Here is a 21621-nt window from a genome sequence, read left to right as displayed (position 1 = left end):
TTGGCGGTATTACAGTAATTGTAGAGAACTTTTAACACCCAAAGTAAATATTTACAGACATAAAGGGAGAGATCTACAGTATCACAGTAATTGTAGAGAACTTTTAACACCCCAACAACATTGGATAAATCGTGCATGCAGAAAATCAACAGGGAAATAGGGGCCTAAAATGACACATTAGACAAGATGAATTTAACTGAGATTTTTTAAACATTTCACCCAAAAGCAACAGAATATACATTATTTTCAAGCATCATGGAAAATTTCCCAGGATAGACCACATGTTAGGTCACAAAACAACTCTCAATAAATTTAAGATTGAAATCATATCAAGTGTCTTCTCTGACCAGAGGGACAAAACTAGAAATCAATTACCAGAAGAAAACTTAAAAACATGCAAACATGTGGAAGCTAAATAACATGCTACTAAACAATGAATGCAATAACAATGAGATCAAGGAAGAAATCAGAAGATACCTTGAGACAAACAAAAATGAAAATACAATAACCGAAAATCTGAGACACAGTCAAAGCAGATCTTCCAGAGAAAATTAGAACAAATACAGGCCTACCCCTAGAAACAAGAAAAATCTCAAATAAACCATCTAACTGAACTTGCACCTAAAGGAACAAGAAAAACAACAAACAAAGCCCGAAATGAGTAGAAAAAAAATAATGACCAGAGGAAAAAATGAAATTAAGACTAAATAATAAAATATCAATGAAACCAAGAGCTGGTTCTTTGAAAAGATCAACAAAATTGATGAACTTTTAGCTAAAATGAAGAAAAGAAGACAGAGAGCCCAAATAAAATCAGAAATGAAAGACGAGAAATAACACTGACACTACAGAAAAACAAAGGATTATCAGGAACTACTATGAACAGTTATATGCTAACAATTGGATAACCATAAAGAAATATATAAATTCTGAGAAATGTACAATCTACCCAAGGTGAATAAGGAAGAAACAGAAAATTTGAACAGACTGATGACTGCTAACAAAACATAATCAGCAAATCGAAAAACTCCAACAAACAAAAACTCTGAACGGGATAGCTTCCCAGGTGAATTTAATCAAATATTCAAAAAATTAATACCTATTCTTCTCAAACTATATCAAAAAACTGAAGAGGAGGGATGGCTCTCAAACTCATTAGGCCAGCATTACCCTGATACCAGAACCAGATAAAGACACTGCAGAGAAAGAAAATTACAGGCCAATATCCATGATGAACATAAATGTAAAAATTCTCAATAAAATATTAGCAAACTGAATTTACCAATACATTAAAAAGATCATATGCCACAATCAGGTAGGATTCATTCCTGGGATGTAAGGCTGGTTCGATATGCACAAATCAATTGACATAACATACCACATAAGCAAAGTGAAGGATGAAAATCATATCATATTGAGAGATACAGAAACATCCATTTATGATAAAAACGTGTAACCAAGTCGGGATAGAGGGAATATACCTCAATGTAACAAAGGCTACATATGACAAGCCCACAGCTAAAATTATACTCAATTGGGAAAGACTAAAAGTTTTTCTTAAGATCGAGAACAAGACAAAGATGCCCACTTTCATCCACTTCTATTCAAGATTGTATTGGAAGTCCTAGCTACAGCAATCAGACAAGAAAGAGAAATAAAAGGCATCCAAATTGGAAAGGAAAAGTACAACTGTCATTTTTAACCGAAAAGGTAAAAGACTTGTACTCAGAAAATTATGACACTGAAAAAAGAAACTGAAGAAAATGCAAACAAATGGAAGCACGTACCATGCTCATGGATAGAAAGAATTAACAATCAAATGGTCCATACAAAATGTCCAAAGCCATCTATGGATTCAATGCAATCCCTATCAAAATACCAATGGCATTTTTCACTGAGCTAGAACAAATAATCCTAAAATTTATGTGGAACCATAAAATACCCCGAACAGCCACAGCAATCTTGAGAAAGAAGTTCATAGTTGGAGGCATCACAATACCTGATATCAAAATATTACAAGGCTATAATAATCAAAGCAGCATGATTCTGGCATAAAAACAGACACACCCAGATCAGTGGAACAAAACAGAGAGCCCAGAAATAAATTCACACCTATATGGTCAACTAATCTATGACAAAGGAGTCAAGAATATACAATGGGGTAAAGAAGGTCCCTTCAATAAATAGTGCTGGGAAAACTGGACAGATACATGCAAAAAATTTAAACCAGATCACCTTCTTACACCATATCCAAGAATAAACTAAAAATGGATTAAAGACTTAAATGTAAGACCAGAAACCATAAAACTCCTAGAAGAAAAAACATAGGCAGTAAACTCTGAATCTGCTCTTGGTAATATTTTTTTCTGATATATCTTCTCAGGCAAAGGAAACAAAAAATAAACAAATGGTATTACATAAAATTAAAAAGTTTATGCACAGCAAATGAAACCAACCACAAAACAAGACATCCTACCAAACTGGAGAAGATATTTGTCAATGATACATCTGATAAAGGGTTAAGATCCAAAATTTATAAAGAACTCCTATAACTCAACACACACACACAAAACAAACAATCTAAAAAAGAAATGGGCAGAGGACTTGAATAGGCATTTCTCCAAAAAGGAGATACAGATGGCCAAAAGATGCTGTATGTCACTAATCACGAGAGAAATGCAAATTAAAACCACAATGAAATATCATCTCACACCTGTCAGAATGGCTATCAATAAATTAACAAACGAGTATTGGCAAGGATGTGAAGAGGGATCCCTTGTGCACTGTTGGTGGCAGTATGGAGGTTCCTCAAAAAATTAAAAATAGAACTATCTCATGAACCAGCAATCCCACTGTAGGTATTTATCTGAAGAATTCCAAAACACTAATTCGAATAGATATATGCATCCTTATGTTCACTGCAGCATTATTTACAATAGCCAATATATGGAAGCAACCTAAATGTCCATCAATAGAGAAGTGATACATATACACAATGGAATACTACTTAGCCACTAAAAAAAAAAAAATGAAACCTTAGCATATGTGACAACATGGTTGGACCTAGAGAGTATTACACCAGGTGAAATAAGTCAGACAGAGAAAGACAAATACCATATGATTTCACTTTCATATGGAATCTCAAAATAAATGAACAAAACAAACTCACAGAGAACAAACTGATGGTTGCCAGATGGGAGGGGGGTTGGAGGGCTGAGTAAAAGAGATAAAGGGATTAAGAAGTACAAATTATTAGTTACGAAACAGTCACAAGGAAATAATGTACAGCATAGGAATACAGTCAATAATATTGTATTAACTACGTATGCTGCCAGGTGGGTACTAAACTTATTGGCGGGGGGATTGCTCCATAAGTTATATAAATGTCTAACCACTATTGCTGTACACCTGAAACTAATGTAATATTGTCAACTGTAATTAGGGAGGAAAAAGAGTAAACAAAAACAAGCGGCTTCTCCTGGGGAGATATGGTAGTCTGAATAACAGCCCTGAAGGTGTCTACATTCTAATGCCTAGAACTGAGAATATTTATCTTATCGATGGCCCCCAAAATTTTTGGCACCAGGAACCAGTGCTCCTATGAGAATCTAACTAATGTCTGATGATCTGAGGTGGAGCTGAGGCAGTGTTGTTAGTGCTGGGGAGCTGCTGCATGTACAGATGAAGCTTTACTCACTCACCCACCACTCACCTCCTGCTGTGCAGCCCAGTTGTTAACAGGTCATGGACCAGGTATTGGTCTGCAGCTTGGGGTTTGTGGACCTCTGTCTTCCATGACAAAAGATACTTTGTAGTTGTGATTAAATTAAGGATGATAAGGTGAGAGGGTTACCCTGGATTATCAAGGTAGGCCAGATATGATCACAAGAGTCCGTAATAAGAAGGAGTTGAGAAAGTCAAAAGCCAAAGAATGCAATGTGGGGGAAAAGGCAACATGATATGAGGCCATGAGACAAAGGAATGCTGGCAGCTTTTAGAAGCTAGAAAAGACAAGAAAACAGATTCTGCAATTGAGCCTCCAAAAGGAATGAGCCCTATTGACAACTTGATTTTAATCCCTAAAATTCATTTTGACCTCTGGCTTCCAAGTCTCTGAGATAATTACATCTGTGTTGTTTTAGCCACTAAATTTGTGGTTTTAAAGCAGCAACAGGAAACTTATATAGAAGGTCATGCTCAGAGGAAGAAAGTTATAGAAATTAATTCTCATTTTTCACAGCTATTAATTTGGTGCCAGTCATAGCACATGATAGTGGGTCAATGATAGAAAAAGCAGAATCCTTCTGATGCAGAAAACCAGAAGGCTGTGCTCGCTTCGGCAGCACATATATTAAAATTGGAACGATACAGAGATTACCTTGGCCCCTGTGCAAGGATCACAAGCAAATTAGTAAAGTGTACCATATTTTTAAAGGGAAAGGATTAAGAATTACAAATTGGACGGTATAAAAATAGTCATGGGGATATAAAGTACAACATTGGGAATATAGTCAATAATATTGTAATAACAATGTATAATATAATGTCAGATGAGTACTAGACCTACGGGGGGATCACTTCACAAGTTATACAAATGTCTAATCATTTTGTTGTACACCTGAAGCTTTTATAATATTGTATGTCAACAGTAATTGAAAAATTTATAAAAAATTAATATTAAGGGTGGGAGGGAGGAAAGGAAGGAAACCAGAAGACTGAAATCAAGAGAAATTAGATCCTACTCAAGAGAAATCCCAGAAAGTAAAGAACCACAGAGGGGAACCCTCAATTCTGTCTACCCACCTGTCTGGCTGACTCCTGTATACAAGTTACACTCAAAACAACTATGTTAAAGACAAAAGACCTAAATTGATACTTAAACTGCCACCTGAAGAAACAGAGTTTGCAATTCAAAATCCAATAAAGATAACCACCTGAGATAAAGAGAGAAAAAAAACTCTTAAGAAAATAACAGAATCAGGAGTTAGCATAATTTTCATAATGTGCTCAACACAATATTATGCAACATACAAAGATCCTGGAAAATAGAACACATTCTCAAGAAAAAAAGAAAATCAATTGAGACCAAACTCAAAATGACAAAGATGCTAGAAATGACAGACAAGGATTTTACAGTGCCTATTCTAATTATCATCAACTAAAACAAAATAAGCTCATGAATAATAAAAAACAAGAAATCTCAACAGGAAAGAGAAATAATAAAAAAGAACCCAATAGAAAATCTAAAACTGGAAAATATAGTATCTAATATAAAATTCAATGGATTGAACTAATAATTAAATGAAGATGACAAAAGAAAGAGAAAATGAACTTCGACACAGAAAAGCAAATTATCCAATGTAAAGACTAAAGAGAAAAAGAAAAATCAAAAGCCCATCAAGGACCTATATATAAAAAGAAATTAACTAACCTACGTGGAATTGGATCCCCTGAAGGAGAGAACAGAGAATGAACCAAAAATTACTCTGAAGAAATAAAAATAAAAACTTCCTAAATTCACTTCAGGTTCAAGATGCTCCAACAGGATAAATATAAAGGCGATCATGCAGAGGTATATCATGATCAAACTATATTAGGACGTCAAAGATAAAAAGAAAATCTTAAAAAGAGCAAACAATAAATTATATGCAGGGGAATAGTGGGTCAATTGAGAGCTGATCTGTCATCAGAAAAAATGGAGGGGCAAGAAGAGAACAGAATTTCACTTTTTTAAAAGGGCGAGCAAACCTATTAATTCTCTATCCAGCAAAAATGCCCTTTAAAAATGAAATAAAAAAATATTTTCAGGTAAAATAAATTCATCTCCACCAGACTTTTACTATAAGAAATGATAGACGAAGTTTTTTGGCCTAGAAGAAAATGACGATACATGAAAACAATCCAGAGAAAGTAAAGAAGAGCATCAGAAATGGTAAATATATGTGTAAATAAACAATTATTATTATATTCTAATATATAGGCCTGTCTAAGGCAAAGTAACATCTTGTGGAGTTAATAACATAGCTCTAACACATGTAACAATATTATATAAAGGACATGGGTGGATAAGATTTAGACCTATAATTGTAAACTTTCTAAATTTTATATGAATTAGTATAATATTAACTGATACTTCAGTGTGAAAAATTAAAGGTGTATACTATAATCCCTAGAACCACCACTGAACAAAAAAATGAAAAGAATAGCTAAAAAGTAAAATAAAATAGATCAAATATCAAGGGGGTGGGGAGGAAGCAGGTAAGGAGAAACATAAAACCAAGAAATCGAGGGAACAAACATAAAAGAAGAAAGTGAAATGAAAGAAGCAAACCCAACTTAAATGAATGATTTTAACTGCCAATAGTTATAAGTAATGCAACAGTTTACAGCAATGCAGCATTACAAGAATGCAAGTAAAAAGCAGAGATTTCCAGAGTGGATAAAAAGCAAGGCCCATTTAAAAGCTTTCTACAAAAAAATTGTAAATATAAAGATACCAATAGGTTAAAGGGAAAAGATATTAACATGTAAATAACAAGGCTAAGAAGGATGGCATGGTTATATTAATACTAGATAAAACACCTGCCAAGAGAAATAGAATTACCAAAGGTAAAAAATATTTCATAGTAATGAAAGGTCAATTCATCAGGTAAAAATAGCAAACATAAATGTTTATGTACCTAATAAAAGCTTCAAAATATTTTTTTAAAGCAAAATTAAAAGACAGTTCCGAGATCATAGGAAGAGATAATCAACTCTCAGCAAATAACAAAGACCAAAAACTCTTCCAAGACAGATTAGAAAAATGCTACTAGCCACCTTTACCTGTTATTATAGCACAATACAACCAACAAATGAGAATCACACGTTTGTTTTCAAGTGTTCAAAAAAGAAGTCTCTATACATTTCAAAAGAATGAAACCATATAGAGTATGTTGCATAAGAGAAATAGAAATCATTAACTATGAGATATTTTATTTATTATTTTTTTTTAAGGTGAGGCAACCCTTGTTTGATCTCACAGATTGCAAGGACCTTCCTTGTCAGCTTACAATCTCTTATTTTTTATGCCTACAGCACCTGGTCTTCCTAGGTGGTCTCCCATCCAAATACGAGATATTTTTAAAACTCCGATATTCTGACCAAACTACAGGAAGCCAAATATGTATCTCTCATAGGTGAGAAAGCAGTAGAAAACATTTTCAAATGAATGATCATGAAAATACAAAATATAAAAATTTGTGAAATACAGCTAAAGCAATACTAAGAGAAATATATACCTTTAAATACTTATATTAAAGGGAAAAGGTAGAAAACCAATAATCTAAGTTTCCACCTTCAGAAATTAGAAGAGAAAATTAAACACAAACTAAGCAGAAGCAAATAAAGACAACTGGGAATCAATGAAATAGGAAATAGAAGAAATATAAAACAGAAAAACATATCGAAGAAAAAAAATCCATGGGGAAAAAAATCTGATTCTTTGCAAAGATCAATGAAGCTAAAGAACTTCTAACGAAGCTGATCAAGAAAAAAAAGAGAAGACCAAATTATCAATATCAGGAATGAAAGAGGGTATACACTTCACCACAGATTCTACAGTTATTAAAAGGAAAATAAGGTTATAATAGAAAAAATAGTAAATCTGACAATAGACAAATTTCTTGAAAAACAAAACTAACCCAGGAAGTGACAGAAAACCTGAACACCTGTGTACATACTAAAAGAATTGAATTTGTAGTTAAAAAGCTCTCCACAAAAAACAACTGTAGGCCTACATAGATGACTTTATGGTAAATTGTAGTCCACATTTAAGAAAGAAATAATACCTACCCTACACACACATTAGAGGAAAGAGCAGTTCCCAATTCATTTTATGAGGCCAAAATTATCCTGATGCAAAAATCAGACAGTCATATGAAGAAAATTACCAAGTAATATCGCTTATGAACAAAGATACAGAAATCCTTAACAAAATATTACTACATTGAAGCCAACAATGTAACACATCTGACTAAAAGAGGTTTACTTAGGGAATAGCTGAAAAATAAAGCACTGTAATTAATTAACAATATAACAAATTTAAAGAGAAAACCCATAGGATCTCAATAGATGAAGAAGGATAACCTGACAAATTTCACATCTATTCATTATAAATAATGAGGGGGGAAAAAAACCTCCAAGTAAATCTAGTAACAGAAGAGAACTTCTTCAATCTAAACCTACAAAAACCTTACAGCTAACATATTTAATGGTGAAAAATGAATGCTTCCCACAAAGATGAGGAACAACACATAGATTTACTCTACAACCCAGCAATTCCACTCCTGGTTATCTACTCAAGAGAAAAAACTATATATTTTCACACAAAAATTTGTACACAAATGTTCATAGCAGCATTATTCACAATAGCTAAAAAGTAGAAACAACTAAAATGCTCATCAACCAATGAATGGATAAATAAAATGAGGTACACATCCATACACTGGAATATTTTTACATAGTAAAAAGGAATAAAGTATGAATACATGCTACAAATGGATCAACTTTGAAAACATAGTAAGTGAAAGAAGCCAATTACGAAAGACAATCTGCTATATGATTCCATTTGTATGAACTATCCTGAAAATACAAATAGATACAGACAGAAAGTAGATTAAGACTTGCCAGAGGGGTTGGGCATAATGTTTCATTAAGGGGAGATGGGCAAGTCCTAAGATTCTGTGGTTATGCTTGCATAACTCTGGAAATTTACTAAAAGTCACTGAATTGCATAGTTAAAACAGTTGAATTCTATGGTATGTAAATTATACTCCAATAAACTTTTTTTAAAAAATAAGCCACAGATTAGAGAAGATATTTTCAATACATTTTTAAAAATCACCAAAGTATATTGTTATATCTTCAACACGTCAAAAAGAAAGAGAAACTAGGCAACAGAAAAATAAAATCCATCTAAAAAATCTGAAATGGCAATTCAGATAAAGAAACCTCCACTAGTCAATAAACTTATACATAAAAGTACACACGATATAAAAGACCAACCTGCCCAGGTAACTTTATGCACTGCTTAAACTAAGAAAATAGATGATTCATTGCAATGCATAGTTCTTCATTTAAGTAGGTCTTTTTAAAAATGATTATAGTCAGCTGTAATCAGAACTCCAATTATAGACAGACTGTACCATGAAAGATTTCCATTATAACTTTCCCATTATGCCTTCTCTTTTCAGCTGGATACACCCATCTTCAGCCTTTTATTCCCAGATACCAATTTAAGAAAACCAAAGAATCATTTTGTTGCTGCTTGGTCTTGTTGCTCTTAAATTCTCACAGTTAGGATCATCTTTGGCCAATAGATTGTGTCAGAGTAATCTAATTCTTTTAATAAAATACACGGTGATATATACAAGATAGCACAAAGAACGCTCATTTTTCATTTTCCAAATTCCTTTTTCCTAGAAGTACTATTTTTAAGTAATTAACAAAATACACACACACACTCACACACACATAAAAAGAGCACAATCCATTTTGAGTTTAACCAGCAGTAACTTGCCCAAAAAGCAAATAGGAAATAGGTATGCAAATGTGCACTAACCTTCCAGTAGTCAGATTGTAAACTGTAGTACCTCTGGTATGCAGATAATGCTGAAAGAAGGAAAAGAGTCACAATTATGTGTCATTTCAAAATCAATAATACAAGAAACATTAAACATTAAAAGAAACATTGTAACAAGCATCCCACCAAACCCACCTCCGAACAGTGATATTTAAGACCAAATTTAGAAATCTGGGGCCTCCCTACTCATAGTCAAATGTGGTAAAAATGTCAAATATACAGTTCAAGGATGTACAGTCACATCTCAGTCCTGCACTTGAACAGAATCTAGGCTACCTATTGAATCTGATAAAAGGATTAAGATTTTCCAAGGCTAGCCAGAATATGATGGGTTATCTGTTCTCACTAGAGATCTTAATTCCAAGAATGGCTAAGAGCTCAACTACCTCAAAGCGCAAAGAAACTATTTCGTTTGTGATGTTTCCTCTCATATAATCAACAAGAAAATCCACCCTAAATTTTGAATTATTTTTTCGTCATTTGAGTTTTGTTTTCAAATAAGCCAATTTAGTCTTTTTAGAAAAAAGAAAAATATAATGAATTTAAAAGATTATAGAAAACTGGCAAAGTACTAACAAAAAAGCTAGGTCAGAAAAAAAAATGCAAAAGAAAACAGTGAGAAGCAAGTTAAACTTAACTATTTTAACAACTTCAAGATTCTGTATTATTTCTCACGCATTCTCTTTTAGTCTGCCCTTTACCCCATAAAAATAAGGGTTAAAAAATCAAACAAGAAATTATCAATAAAAGAATCATCTACAGTTAGGAGAGGGTACTACACACAGTCATTTGTCCTTTAACTTCATTCATAATCGTGATGTTTTCCATTTTCTATATATGAAAATGATAAAATAATGATAGTGATGGTAATGGTAATAATTCTCAGTAGTGATAAGGGAAATACCCAGTAGTGGCAAGAATTCAAGAAAATAAGTAGTTTTATCATTCTACTAGTACTTTAAGTACAAATTAGTAAAACCTTTGTGTAGCATAATTTAGCACTACCTGTCAAAAGTTTTAATATATACATATCCTTTCACTCAGTAAATCTTATCACATCAAGGTATTCCTTCTAAGAATATAAACAGAGATGTAAGCAAAGATTCAGCTACAAGGATAGACAACATAGCAATTATTTCAACAGCAAAAAAAGAAATAGTCTACACATCCAATAGGGAATTTTTCTACGTATATGATAAAACACTATGCAGAAAAATTGAAATGTTACAAGGTATGTTTCTGAGAGAGCAAGATAAACATGATACATTGGGTTAAAGAAAGTTGTAGAGTTTAATTCAATGTTTAAATACTGCAAATCTATTTTCATAGGAAAGTCTTTAAAGATTTATATCAAAAAATGTTTAAAAATTTTGCCTCTAGATCATAAAATACCAATGGGTTATTAATACACTCACGTAGTATTTCTTAAGTATTAAGTCACTAGCACCAAGCTAGATGCAGTGAAATCTAGCTTGGTGCTAGAAATCTGGGGCCTCCCTACTCATAGTCAAACGTGGTAAAAATGTCAAGATTAGATTCTACCTAATCTAGAATAGGTAGCCTAGATTCTGTTCAAGTGCAGGACTGAAATGTGACTGTACACCCTTGAACTGTATAAATGTTAAAATAAGTGCGTTTATTGTGTTAAAATTAGTACATTTTTGTGTTAAAATTAGGGGTGATGAACATTATCAAAGGAGGGCCATGATGAAGGCAACAGAATATAGTAGGAAAAGTATAAAGAAGCTTTAGGCAAACCTGAGTTTTGATTCTGACTTCAACACATCCTAAGAGACTATGACATCAAGCCGTTTAATCCAAGTTATTTCCTTACAGGTCACAAACACTCTAAAAAGTTTTTTCAGTAAAAGAATAATGTGTAACTAAAAATTAAAGAGAAATCCAAAGCCATATTTTAACTTGTTTGGAATTAAAGAGAGATCTAGAGAAACAGAGTGAGAGAATAAAGAGAGATAAATTTAGTAAGTGACAGAGCTTTTAACATGTTTGGAAATATTACGGCCCTGAGTTAAGATTGTCAAAATAAGAGAAAGACATGCCTGATGACAAGTCCATAGAGACAGAGCAAAGAAACAACACTATAGGTTAAGGGTGACAGCCTTGCCAGAAGAAGAGTCTTCTTCAGAGTTAGATACAATATAAATGCAATGAAGGAAAAGATTTAAAACTCAATCTATACTCCTATATTAGACCATGCACTAACCACTGGCAGAACTCAGTATTACTCTTTTCATTCCTAGCACAATGTGTAACACTATAGGCAGCAGGTTAGCTGCTAATAGGTGAGTCCATGGGTATGGAAGAGAAGGAAAGGAAAGAAGAACTAATAAATCTGTCAGTTGCACTGTTATCTTCAGTCCAGAACAGGTTGTGATTGCCTAAGGTTATGAGGTCAATAGATTGCTTTGTTTTGCTTTGTTTTTCTGAAGCTGAACTGAAAAAGTTGTATTTATATCCTGGGATAAATGGTATCTCAGAGCTTATATTATTTGTTTCATTGTATATAAATGATGTGTCCAGCTCTCTGGCCACATTTCTGCCTTCTCAAATTCAAATCTATGGGCAGTCATCCTTTTTCTCTGCCCAGTGTACAATGTGTCACTCTCGCAGCTCCCTCCCCACCATGACCGTCCTGCGGGCCCTACCCCAGTACCCCTCCACCAGCCCAGGACCTCAGCGAAGCTCTGGGCCTGAGAAAAAAATTCAAATCTATGACTGCCTAAAACACAGCTTCCCTTATATATAGCATTGATATATACTAATACATATTAGCATTTGAAAAACCCTCTGGACAGCACCCACCACAACACATCTTTGTTCCCATGTCCCACAGTTTTGAAAAGATCTAAGATTACAGAGACAAGCACATGGGAAGTTGGAAAAGCAAGGAAGCAAATAATCCTTTTACCCCTGTATCAGCATCTTCATTTCACTGAGGTCTTCAGGACTGATATATCTACTGAAATCTCAGATTGACTCCTTCTTTGTCATTATTAAAATAATATACTAAAGGTCTTCATATCTCACATTTGCCTTAGTACAAAAGACACCAAGTAGTGTCTTCTTTGTGTTCCTTCAGTGTGTTCTACCATCAGTTCTCTAGTTTTTGAAGCTACTGTAAGTTTTGCTTGTTGCCTGGACATGGGCTTCTGACAAGCTGGGTTATGGTCACTGTTCTGCTTGCTTGGGTATTTCTCAATTGTATTTTCCAAGCCATGAGTAGACTGAACAAATTCAGTGATTCCTACATTGAGATGGGAGGGAGTGGAGGTACTAGAGATTTAAAAAAAAAAAAAACCACCATGAAATACATTTAAATGACATTATATGGAGAAACAGGGTACAATGACTGTGAATGCAATGAAAACACATGAAACAATCGGCTTTCAGAGAGATATATAACATTCATTCTGTACATATACGTCAATATTCTGGATTTTTATTTCGTTTTATTTAACTATTTCAACAGAAAGTAAATTTGTATTGTATAGCAAACATATATACTATGTAAACTAAGTCTCAATGACTATCTGAAAGAAGTTTTAGACAAAGAACAGATTCTTAAAAGAATCACAACCTTTAGTTCCAATAGCCAAAACAATAAAGAAATGAACCACGCAACAATCAAAAACATTGAGAATTTCTGGAGAAACCAAACTCAAAATTATTGAAAAATCATGTGCTTAATGTTCTTATACTATACATATCTTAAGATAGAGTACTGTCATTTCACCCAAGAAAGACAAAGAAAGCTCACCAATTCTGAGTTGAGACTTCTCCACATTAACAATTCTGGCACATAACTTGCCCTAGCCACTTGTAACTACTGAGGAACTATAACCACCAAAACCTATTTTGCCCAAAAGTGACAGACAATACAACAAATTACCAATTACTTAAAAGAAGGAGGAAAGGAAGGAAAATCTATCATTGGCTGCAATTTCAGAGAAAGCTTCTAGCTCACCACAAACCATGAAGAAACTATTTTTAAAGGTTTCAAGGTTTTCATACTATTATTAGGAGTGATTACTTACTGTATCCCCTTCAACTAATCTTTTACCTCTGGAATTCTTACTATCCATCCATTCCCCTAGTCTCTTACCTCATGATTTCTCTTTTTATAATTTTGCTATGTACTTTGAAGTAATTTGCTACTTGATTTTCTAAGCAATTAACTTGACTTAGTAACTATCTTCTCCTATAATTTTCCACACATATTTACAGATATTTACATATAATTCTATTAATTAAACTGCTTAAGATCCAACACATATATTATAAGAATATATATGCTTGTCTTTCATCCCAGAGTTCTCTGTCTCTGGTTGCGCTCCAACACAAAGAAATCACTGCATCATCTCCATAGCTTAAGGCAGCAATCTAACAGCTCCATCAGCCTTTTTTGGTTCAGGTGAGGTTAATGCGTTAGCTTTGGGATTAGGAGTGAAAAGGAAGTATGGTAGACACTGTGAAGAACCACTCAAATCCCACATCAAGGAAGGACCGTTGGGAGTCCTATATGCAGATAGCCTCTAGCACTGAGAGCCTCCTTGCCAAAAGTCATACTCCTTCCCAGGCTGGCCCACATCCAATATTGAATGGATAGAGTATAAAGGCTTAGTCATCTTGGCCCAACTTGGGATAGCTCTGAAGGGTAATCTACTAGCTCCAGAGCTCCCCATGGAGTTGGTCAAAGCTGTCAAAGTTTAATTTCTTCCTCTGTCCAATCCTGGTTCCATTCTCCACCTTCCACAGGTGTTGCTCCTAAAGGCACTCCTTACTAAACATCCTGTATGCTAAACTCTCTCCAGAGAAATTCAACCTACAACAGGCCAAGTGCATTTGAGCCTCCATTTTCCCACAATCCTCTAACCGATTACTGTTTTTAGAATAAATTCCTAGAAGCCAAATGACCAATTCAAGTGACAGAAATTTTTTTAAACTCTTCATACACATTACCAAACAGAAAGCTAAAAAAAGTTTTACAAAGCTTTTTTTCCTTCTGCTTCAAATTCATCTGAAATAACAGAAAAGATACTGTTCCATACATAAATCCATAACAGTAATGATAACCAAAGCATACCTAATCTGCAGATCAAAAAATTTTTAGGAATTCCTGCAAGACAGAAAGCTGATGGGATCAGAATGACACAAATAAGAGCAGAAAACATACACAAAAAAGGTTCTACCATTTTCTACTACAAAAGTAGGTGCAGCTTTTCCACAAAGAACCCCAAGCTCAGAAAATTTCAAACAAAGACAATGACTCAGGAACTTTCTTCAGAATAACGGTCAATAAATCCCCCATATACATATACCTGAGCAGTTTACTCACATGTTTCATTGCATGGTTATGTTTACTCTGCAAAAAGTTATTGTACACAATCTGTTCTCTAAAAATAAATGTCTATTTGGCTGGGGTTGGAGGTTCTAATCTTGCACTGGTTCCAAAGAGAGAAAAGGAAGCAGCTTGAGATAACAAATGCTTCCAAAAATTGGTGGTAGTGGTGATTTGGCAGGGAGGGGGGAACACCACAAGACACTACTAGACACTGGCTCTAGTTTTGGACTTACAGGAAGATGGTGAAGAGAATGAATTTAAAGAGTTCAATAAGTGTTGTTTAAAAAAAAGTTTTTTTTTTAAGTGAGAATGTGGTCAATAAATCCTCAAGGATTAAAACAAACAAACAAACAAACAAACAAAAGAACTCATGCCTACGAAATAGAAGCCATCAGTTTGAAATACCAAAATATACTAAAATACATATGTATACCTCTGCATCCATTCTCTCCTTCCTGTTACAAATAATCAACCTACTGCCTACCTATTAATGGCCAATTCGTCCACATGACAGTAGATGGGTCAAAGAGCACATGTTTTCAAAGACTTAAATCGTTAGGTTATCTTTCTCTTCTCCCATCTTATTAGATTACTCCCACCAGCTAGTCTGCCAACATTGCCTAGTTGTCACATGCCCCCTACCTCACCTTCCAAAAAAGAAAGACACCTTCAAAACAACCCTGTATCCTTCATTACCTTCACAGCCAAACATTTTATAAATGGAAAATGTAGCTAAATTCACAAACTAACAAAATTTTCAAAGTTAATATATATTTTAATGACCACTAAGCAGCAAGAGCAAACAGCGCCACATGCAAATCTAATTTTCAAGTCTGGATCTCTATGTGCTCTCAAATTAGTGTGCTCTACAAGAAAAAGGTATAACATTGAAAAATTAGATTGCCCAGATTTCTGTTTCTTTTACATAATGGTTTCCTTTTAATAATTTACTAGTTCTAATTAAAATATGTAATAGCGTATTAAATAATTATTAATACCTATTATCTTGAAGCCATCTTGCTAAGTACTAACCAGTTTCACATAGCAATCTCAAAACCTGAGCTATCACACCATCCCCTCATTTTACAGACTAGAAAACAAAAGCTCAGGGATGTATATTTTATCTGTTAATGGTAATGCAGGTTTAAAAAACAGAGATGAGCTGGAAAATAAGCCTAATTCCAAACCATATAGATTACACTTGTCTCAAAGTAAATTTGCATTTTCATTTGTAATGTGTTCATTTGACCTAACACAAAAGTGGCATAATAAAACATCAACATTAAACACCAACAATCCTTCACTCTAGCCCTGAAACAACCTGCTAGTTGTTCTGCCGATTAAACACATTTGTGGGCAACAAGCATATTAAGCCCATCTATTCCACATTAAGATGTTTACTATCATCAAAAGATTGAAATGTTCTTGCTTATAAGGATACAGTTTTTTCTGTGCTATGGATTCAGCCTTTGCTATTAAGGGAGATAGTATCTGGGGGTGTTTTCAACTTCCTAAGTGAGTAATGGTCTGGGTCAGCAGCTTGGTACCGTAAAAAAGACACATTCTGGGGGACTGCCTTCAATTATTTAACTCATTTCTTATAGGAAAAGTTTCTCAAATGCTCAAGCTCATCTGTGATCATCTCTCTGGATTATTTACCTTTACAATAACATGGCTACAGATCGTATTTTCATTCAAATATTTTTTACCTAAAAGGGAAGTTTTATAGCCAGATAAAGAAGAGAAATGTTGAGTTTGTGTTAAATTTCCAAAGTGTCTGTCAATGGTTCACTCTCAACTACAGTACAGCCTTTAAAGTGCAGGGATTTTTCAAAAGGCATAACAAAATAGCAGGACACATGTAGGTTAGGTGGTTACCAGTTTAACTGGATGGCCAACTTATGATTTAAATGGAGTTATATGAACTCTTCACATTTACAACTACCCCGCTTTTCTTTCTCATTGTTTAAAATGTTCATAAGCTTACAACTTCTTATAAGTAAAAATAGTAGTACCCTTGATAAAGATAGAGTACAAACAATTACAATTATCTTAAACACGTATATAAATCAAGCAGTAATTAACAAGGGGAAAATTACCTTTTGGATAATCTTCCAATAAGAGGTTGAAGTGACCTAATTGACAAAAGAAATCAGACTCCACTTTTCCTTCAGCTTTTAAGATTAGAGATTCGTAGCAGCGAACAGCCTAGAAATAAAAAAATACAAACATTTAAAAGACAAAACCCTAAAATTCATTTCCTTCCTGAGATAATGCACATATCCTCCATTCAATATCCAAGAAATCAATGTATTTCGCTTCTACTTCAGATATAGTTAGTGCAGCATTCTTTAGAATACCTGAGTATTTATTAAAAGAGCCACTAGTTATGGCATAAATGCTTTTCTTTTCTATAAAATGAAAATACTTGCCAAATAAGATAATATAGCATTTTGATAACTTTATTCATCAGTTATAAATCTAAATTATTACTGTGGTAATATAAACTAATAATATCCATCTTTCCCACAGATGAAAAGAACTTTATTAAATTATGTGAGAGTTCACGCAATCTCCAGAGTAACAGTAATAGCTACCACTTATACTGAACAGCTATTTTTTGCCAGAACTTTTACCAGTTTAAACTACCATAAAACTGCTTTTCAATCATCTTCTCATGATATACTTCAAACCCACCAACTCTAACTCTATTCCTAATCTTTCCGCCATTCCAACATGCTTATGCACTTAATCTCACTGTTTCTTCCCTCAAAAAAAAAAAAAAAGTATAATATTTTAAGGCTATCGTGCCCTTTGGGGGTGGGGAGGGCGGGGTGAGAGATCCAGGAGACTGCAGGAGAAAATGAATGATGAAAAGAACAGAATTCTGGAGTCTAACATATTTCAGTTACCATTAACTACAGGAGATCCTGGGGAACTTATCCTCTCTGGCTCTTTTTTGGGTTTTAATAACACTCAAAGTGCTGACAAAAGGATTAAAATTAGAGAATTTCTTTAAGGGTTCATCACAGTGCTTAGCACTCCACAGGTACTTAATAATTGTTTCTCCTTAGGAAAATCGCTCCAACTCTTTCAAGACTGTTTCAAGTTTTCCAACTATTTTATCAAAATTGCCCTGCTAACAATTTACAATGTTATGTATTTATTATAACGTGCCCTAGAGTCACTAAAGAAATTTGTGTATGATTTCTCAAATCTCTGGGTCTATTCCCAGGTTTGGTATCCAGAAAGAAGGAAATCAGAATTGCTTCCATTATCAAAAAATCCTTTCACTGTCACTTCAAGAGCTTTTGATGGGATAAGAAAATGTGATGTGGAGCAGAGTACCCATTTAAATTCCTTGATTTTTCCTCTCCTGTAAAATATAGAGCTACTGAGATTTTCAAAATGTATATCCTAAAATATACCTATCCAAAGCACATACAGTAATATTCATCAAGTTTGGAGAAGCCATCCTAAAACGAAGTGAATTCTGGGGCGATTTTACTATCCTTAAAGCCTAACATAAAAGGACTGTGGTTCAGTTCTCATTCCACTCTTAGCTATCTAAATGTGTATATGTACCAAATCACAATCACTGAAAACTAATCATTCAGCTTCCCTATAATTAAGAGTCTGAATGCTACACTGAAGTCTTAGAAATTACTATAATTTGGAGGCATGAAATTTCAAGATCCTCTTTATTTAAGTCATATATAATCCTATCTGGCAGATGGTTAAGAGTACAAAAATACAACTTATTCCATTGCTTTTTAATATTAGAGAAATTCATAAAATTTGGGGGGGTACAAAATGACAATTCTTAATTTTATATTAAATGAGTGACTTTTAAAGCTATCAATGGCACTGTAAATAAAGCATGCATTACAACAATCATGGTCTTCATTTTTTTTTTAACTCTTAGTAAGATATTTAAAAACTTTTCCTATTCTTCTCTGACAATTTATTTGGGCTGATTGGCATTAAACTTACAAGCAAATATGGTTTCATGGTAAAAAAAAAAAAAAAGGTTTCAAGATACAAACACAAATTTTCTTTAATGATCTAAGCAAAAAAATGGCAACATCCTATTCTTCCTCTTATCATTATATCATAATGCCATTAACCATAATCATCTACTGCCTATCTTCCATTTCCCATAAAACAAAGGAAAATCCTAAAATGAATACTATACATAACTCTGATGGTAGTGAAATGTTCCACCAGGTGAAAACCAGAATGAGCAGATTTTAAATTCACCTGTCCATACATTCAGCCTTCATTAACAAATTAATAATACAGATGGTCTTCGACTTATGATGGTTTAATTTGATTTTTCGACTTTAGGATGGTACAAAAGCAATAAGTATTCACTAGAAACCGGCTAGGCTAAAAGTTACAATGTTTGGTAGGGTAGGTGTATTCAATGCATTTTCATCTTAATGATATTTTCAACTTTCAAAAGATTATCAAAATGTTACCCCATCCTAAGTCAAGGAGCACCTGTAATTTCCAACAAAGCTAGCAGGTAACTACTAACTAATGTTGGTGGTCAAAGATGATGCTGACAGAACCAAATATCAAACAAGATGAAGGTGAGCAAAAAGTCAGAATAGTTTCCAATAGCCTTGTGTCATTGTTTCATAGTGAAACATGAATTTATTTGAAGTGTTTGTGGTAAACGCTGATATTAGATACAGGTAAATACTAACAATTTTTAAGGAGGATTTAAAGGAAAATAAATAACCAGAGATAATTTCTAATACTAACTCATATAATAATCTAGAATGAAACACAGTATTTTTATAATATTTTTAGTCAAATGCCTAATTATAAACATAGAAATCTAAACATACGGTCAGTTTAGATTTAGAACAAAGTTCAGGTAAACTTCTATAAAGCAAAATTATTTCCCATTAAAAAAGGTTATTTTTATTTTAATTTTTCTATTTTAAACATGCACAAGTAAAAACATGCCCAAATACAGTGTATGTTTGTACACATGTGCAGAGAAAAAGGACCAGAATATAAAACAAATGTTTAAAATACAAAGTCTATAGTTGGGCCATACAGTAACTTCTTTTTATTTTGTTCATTTTGCTAGATTTTTCATAATTAACCTTTACCATACCATTTTTATTATAAAAATCATTAAAATCATTAAAGAATTATTATGCTTTCCTCTAGGATTCATCCTATCTTTAGTGTGAGGAGTCAGAAATTTGAAAATCATTTGTATATAGATCAGCACCATTCGTTAGAGCACTTTCTGCAATGATAAACATGTTCTATAATCTGTGCTGCCCAATATAATAGCCACTAGACACATGTGGCTATTAAGCACCAGAAACACGGTGGTGCAAGTCAATAACTCAATTTTTAGATTATTTCATATTAATTTTTATTGAAATTTAAATAGACAGGTGACTAATGAACAGTGTAGAGCTAGATCATTCTTAAAGTTTTAAAATAAGTCAATATTCAATCCATATGCTAAATACTAAGAAAGAAAATTTTCTTATGTTTATAAAGGAAAAAGCCTATAAAAAAAAAAAAGGAATATCTTGCACTGGGGATGAGCAACACCCTCCACAAAAATCAACTTTACGGCCAGCCTATAGTTGTTTACAGCTAGTAGCTTTATACATCTATAATCCTTGCCACCCACTGGAAAAAAAAAAAAAAAACACTAATAAAAATAAACAGTGAATCATTAAATACTAGAATCAAAGGTGAGCAAAGATCCTCCTAGCTAAGCTAGGTAGAGAGCTTGGATGTCTTCCATTATAGTGCCATTTTCCACAACGTTCAATATAATTTGTACTTGGTATCTGCTTTATTTTTATTTGGAAAATCTGTTATCTCAGAACAGTAATATTATCATTAGCTTCTATTTCTAAACCTTGATAAAGTTTAGAGCACATGAGCACAGGAATGTAACTAATTTATTTTTTAATGCTAAGCATTAAAGTCTTTTATGATGAACTTGGTCAGTTCCTAGCTAAAATATGACACTTGTTAATATTTTAGAACTGTTAATTATAGGCAGCTTTTAAACAAGTGGTTTTTATTTATTTATTTATTTAAAAGATTAGCTGAAGTAGCTGGGTGACAAAACAATGGTAAATTAATATAGGTTTATATACCCCAATGGTTTTATTGTTTTTCATGCCTGCCACGAATGCCCAAGACAGAATCTCAAGGCAGTCCTACTTTGGTGTCTCCTCTTTCTGAAGCCCCTCCCCTTCTATCAGGCTCCCAGGTGATTCCTGTCTCCCTCACCAATAAGTTTTGTCAGGAGAGGGGCCATATCTGAACCCATGATCACATAATAGGCACTTAATGTATATTTCTTGAAGTGACAAAGCAATGTCGCTTTATTATTTTAGGTTCTCAAATAACTCTCTCTTCTTTGTCCTAAACTTCCATTTCTTAAGAGCTGAAAGGATGCTAACAATCTTATAGTTATTTTAAATCATTTCCATTAATGTATAAGGTATAAGTCACTGATGTTTTAAATGAACCAATGGTTTTAAATAAACCAAAACTTTTGGTTGAATATAATAAAAACAAGAATTCAGTTCTGCCCATAATTCCTAAAGGCCAGTCAGATATACAAGATGGTTTAGCAGCTGAC

At 33.5% G+C, this 21621-nt stretch overlaps 1 protein-coding gene and 1 non-coding gene across 2 annotated transcripts in view; one reads left to right on the top strand and one right to left on the bottom strand.

Moving 5' to 3' along the window:
• Positions 1–21621, bottom strand: part of KDM6A (lysine demethylase 6A) — a 198137-nt gene that overhangs the window by 127617 nt on the left and 48899 nt on the right. The window contains 2 exon segments of the mRNA XM_025051082.1: positions 9602–9651; positions 17084–17192. Coding sequence (XP_024906850.1) covers positions 9602–9651; positions 17084–17192 — 159 coding nt within the window.
• Positions 4328–4431, top strand: LOC112484756. Its single transcript, XR_003048160.1, has one exon. It is a non-coding gene; the product is annotated as a U6 spliceosomal RNA (small nuclear RNA).

The sequence above is a fragment of the Pteropus alecto genome, unplaced genomic scaffold, assembly GCF_000325575.1.
Source record: "Pteropus alecto unplaced genomic scaffold, ASM32557v1 scaffold77, whole genome shotgun sequence".
Lineage (NCBI taxonomy): Eukaryota > Metazoa > Chordata > Mammalia > Chiroptera > Pteropodidae > Pteropus > Pteropus alecto.
Note: the sequence above shows the minus strand (reverse complement) of the source record. Positions and strands in the feature narration are given on the sequence as shown.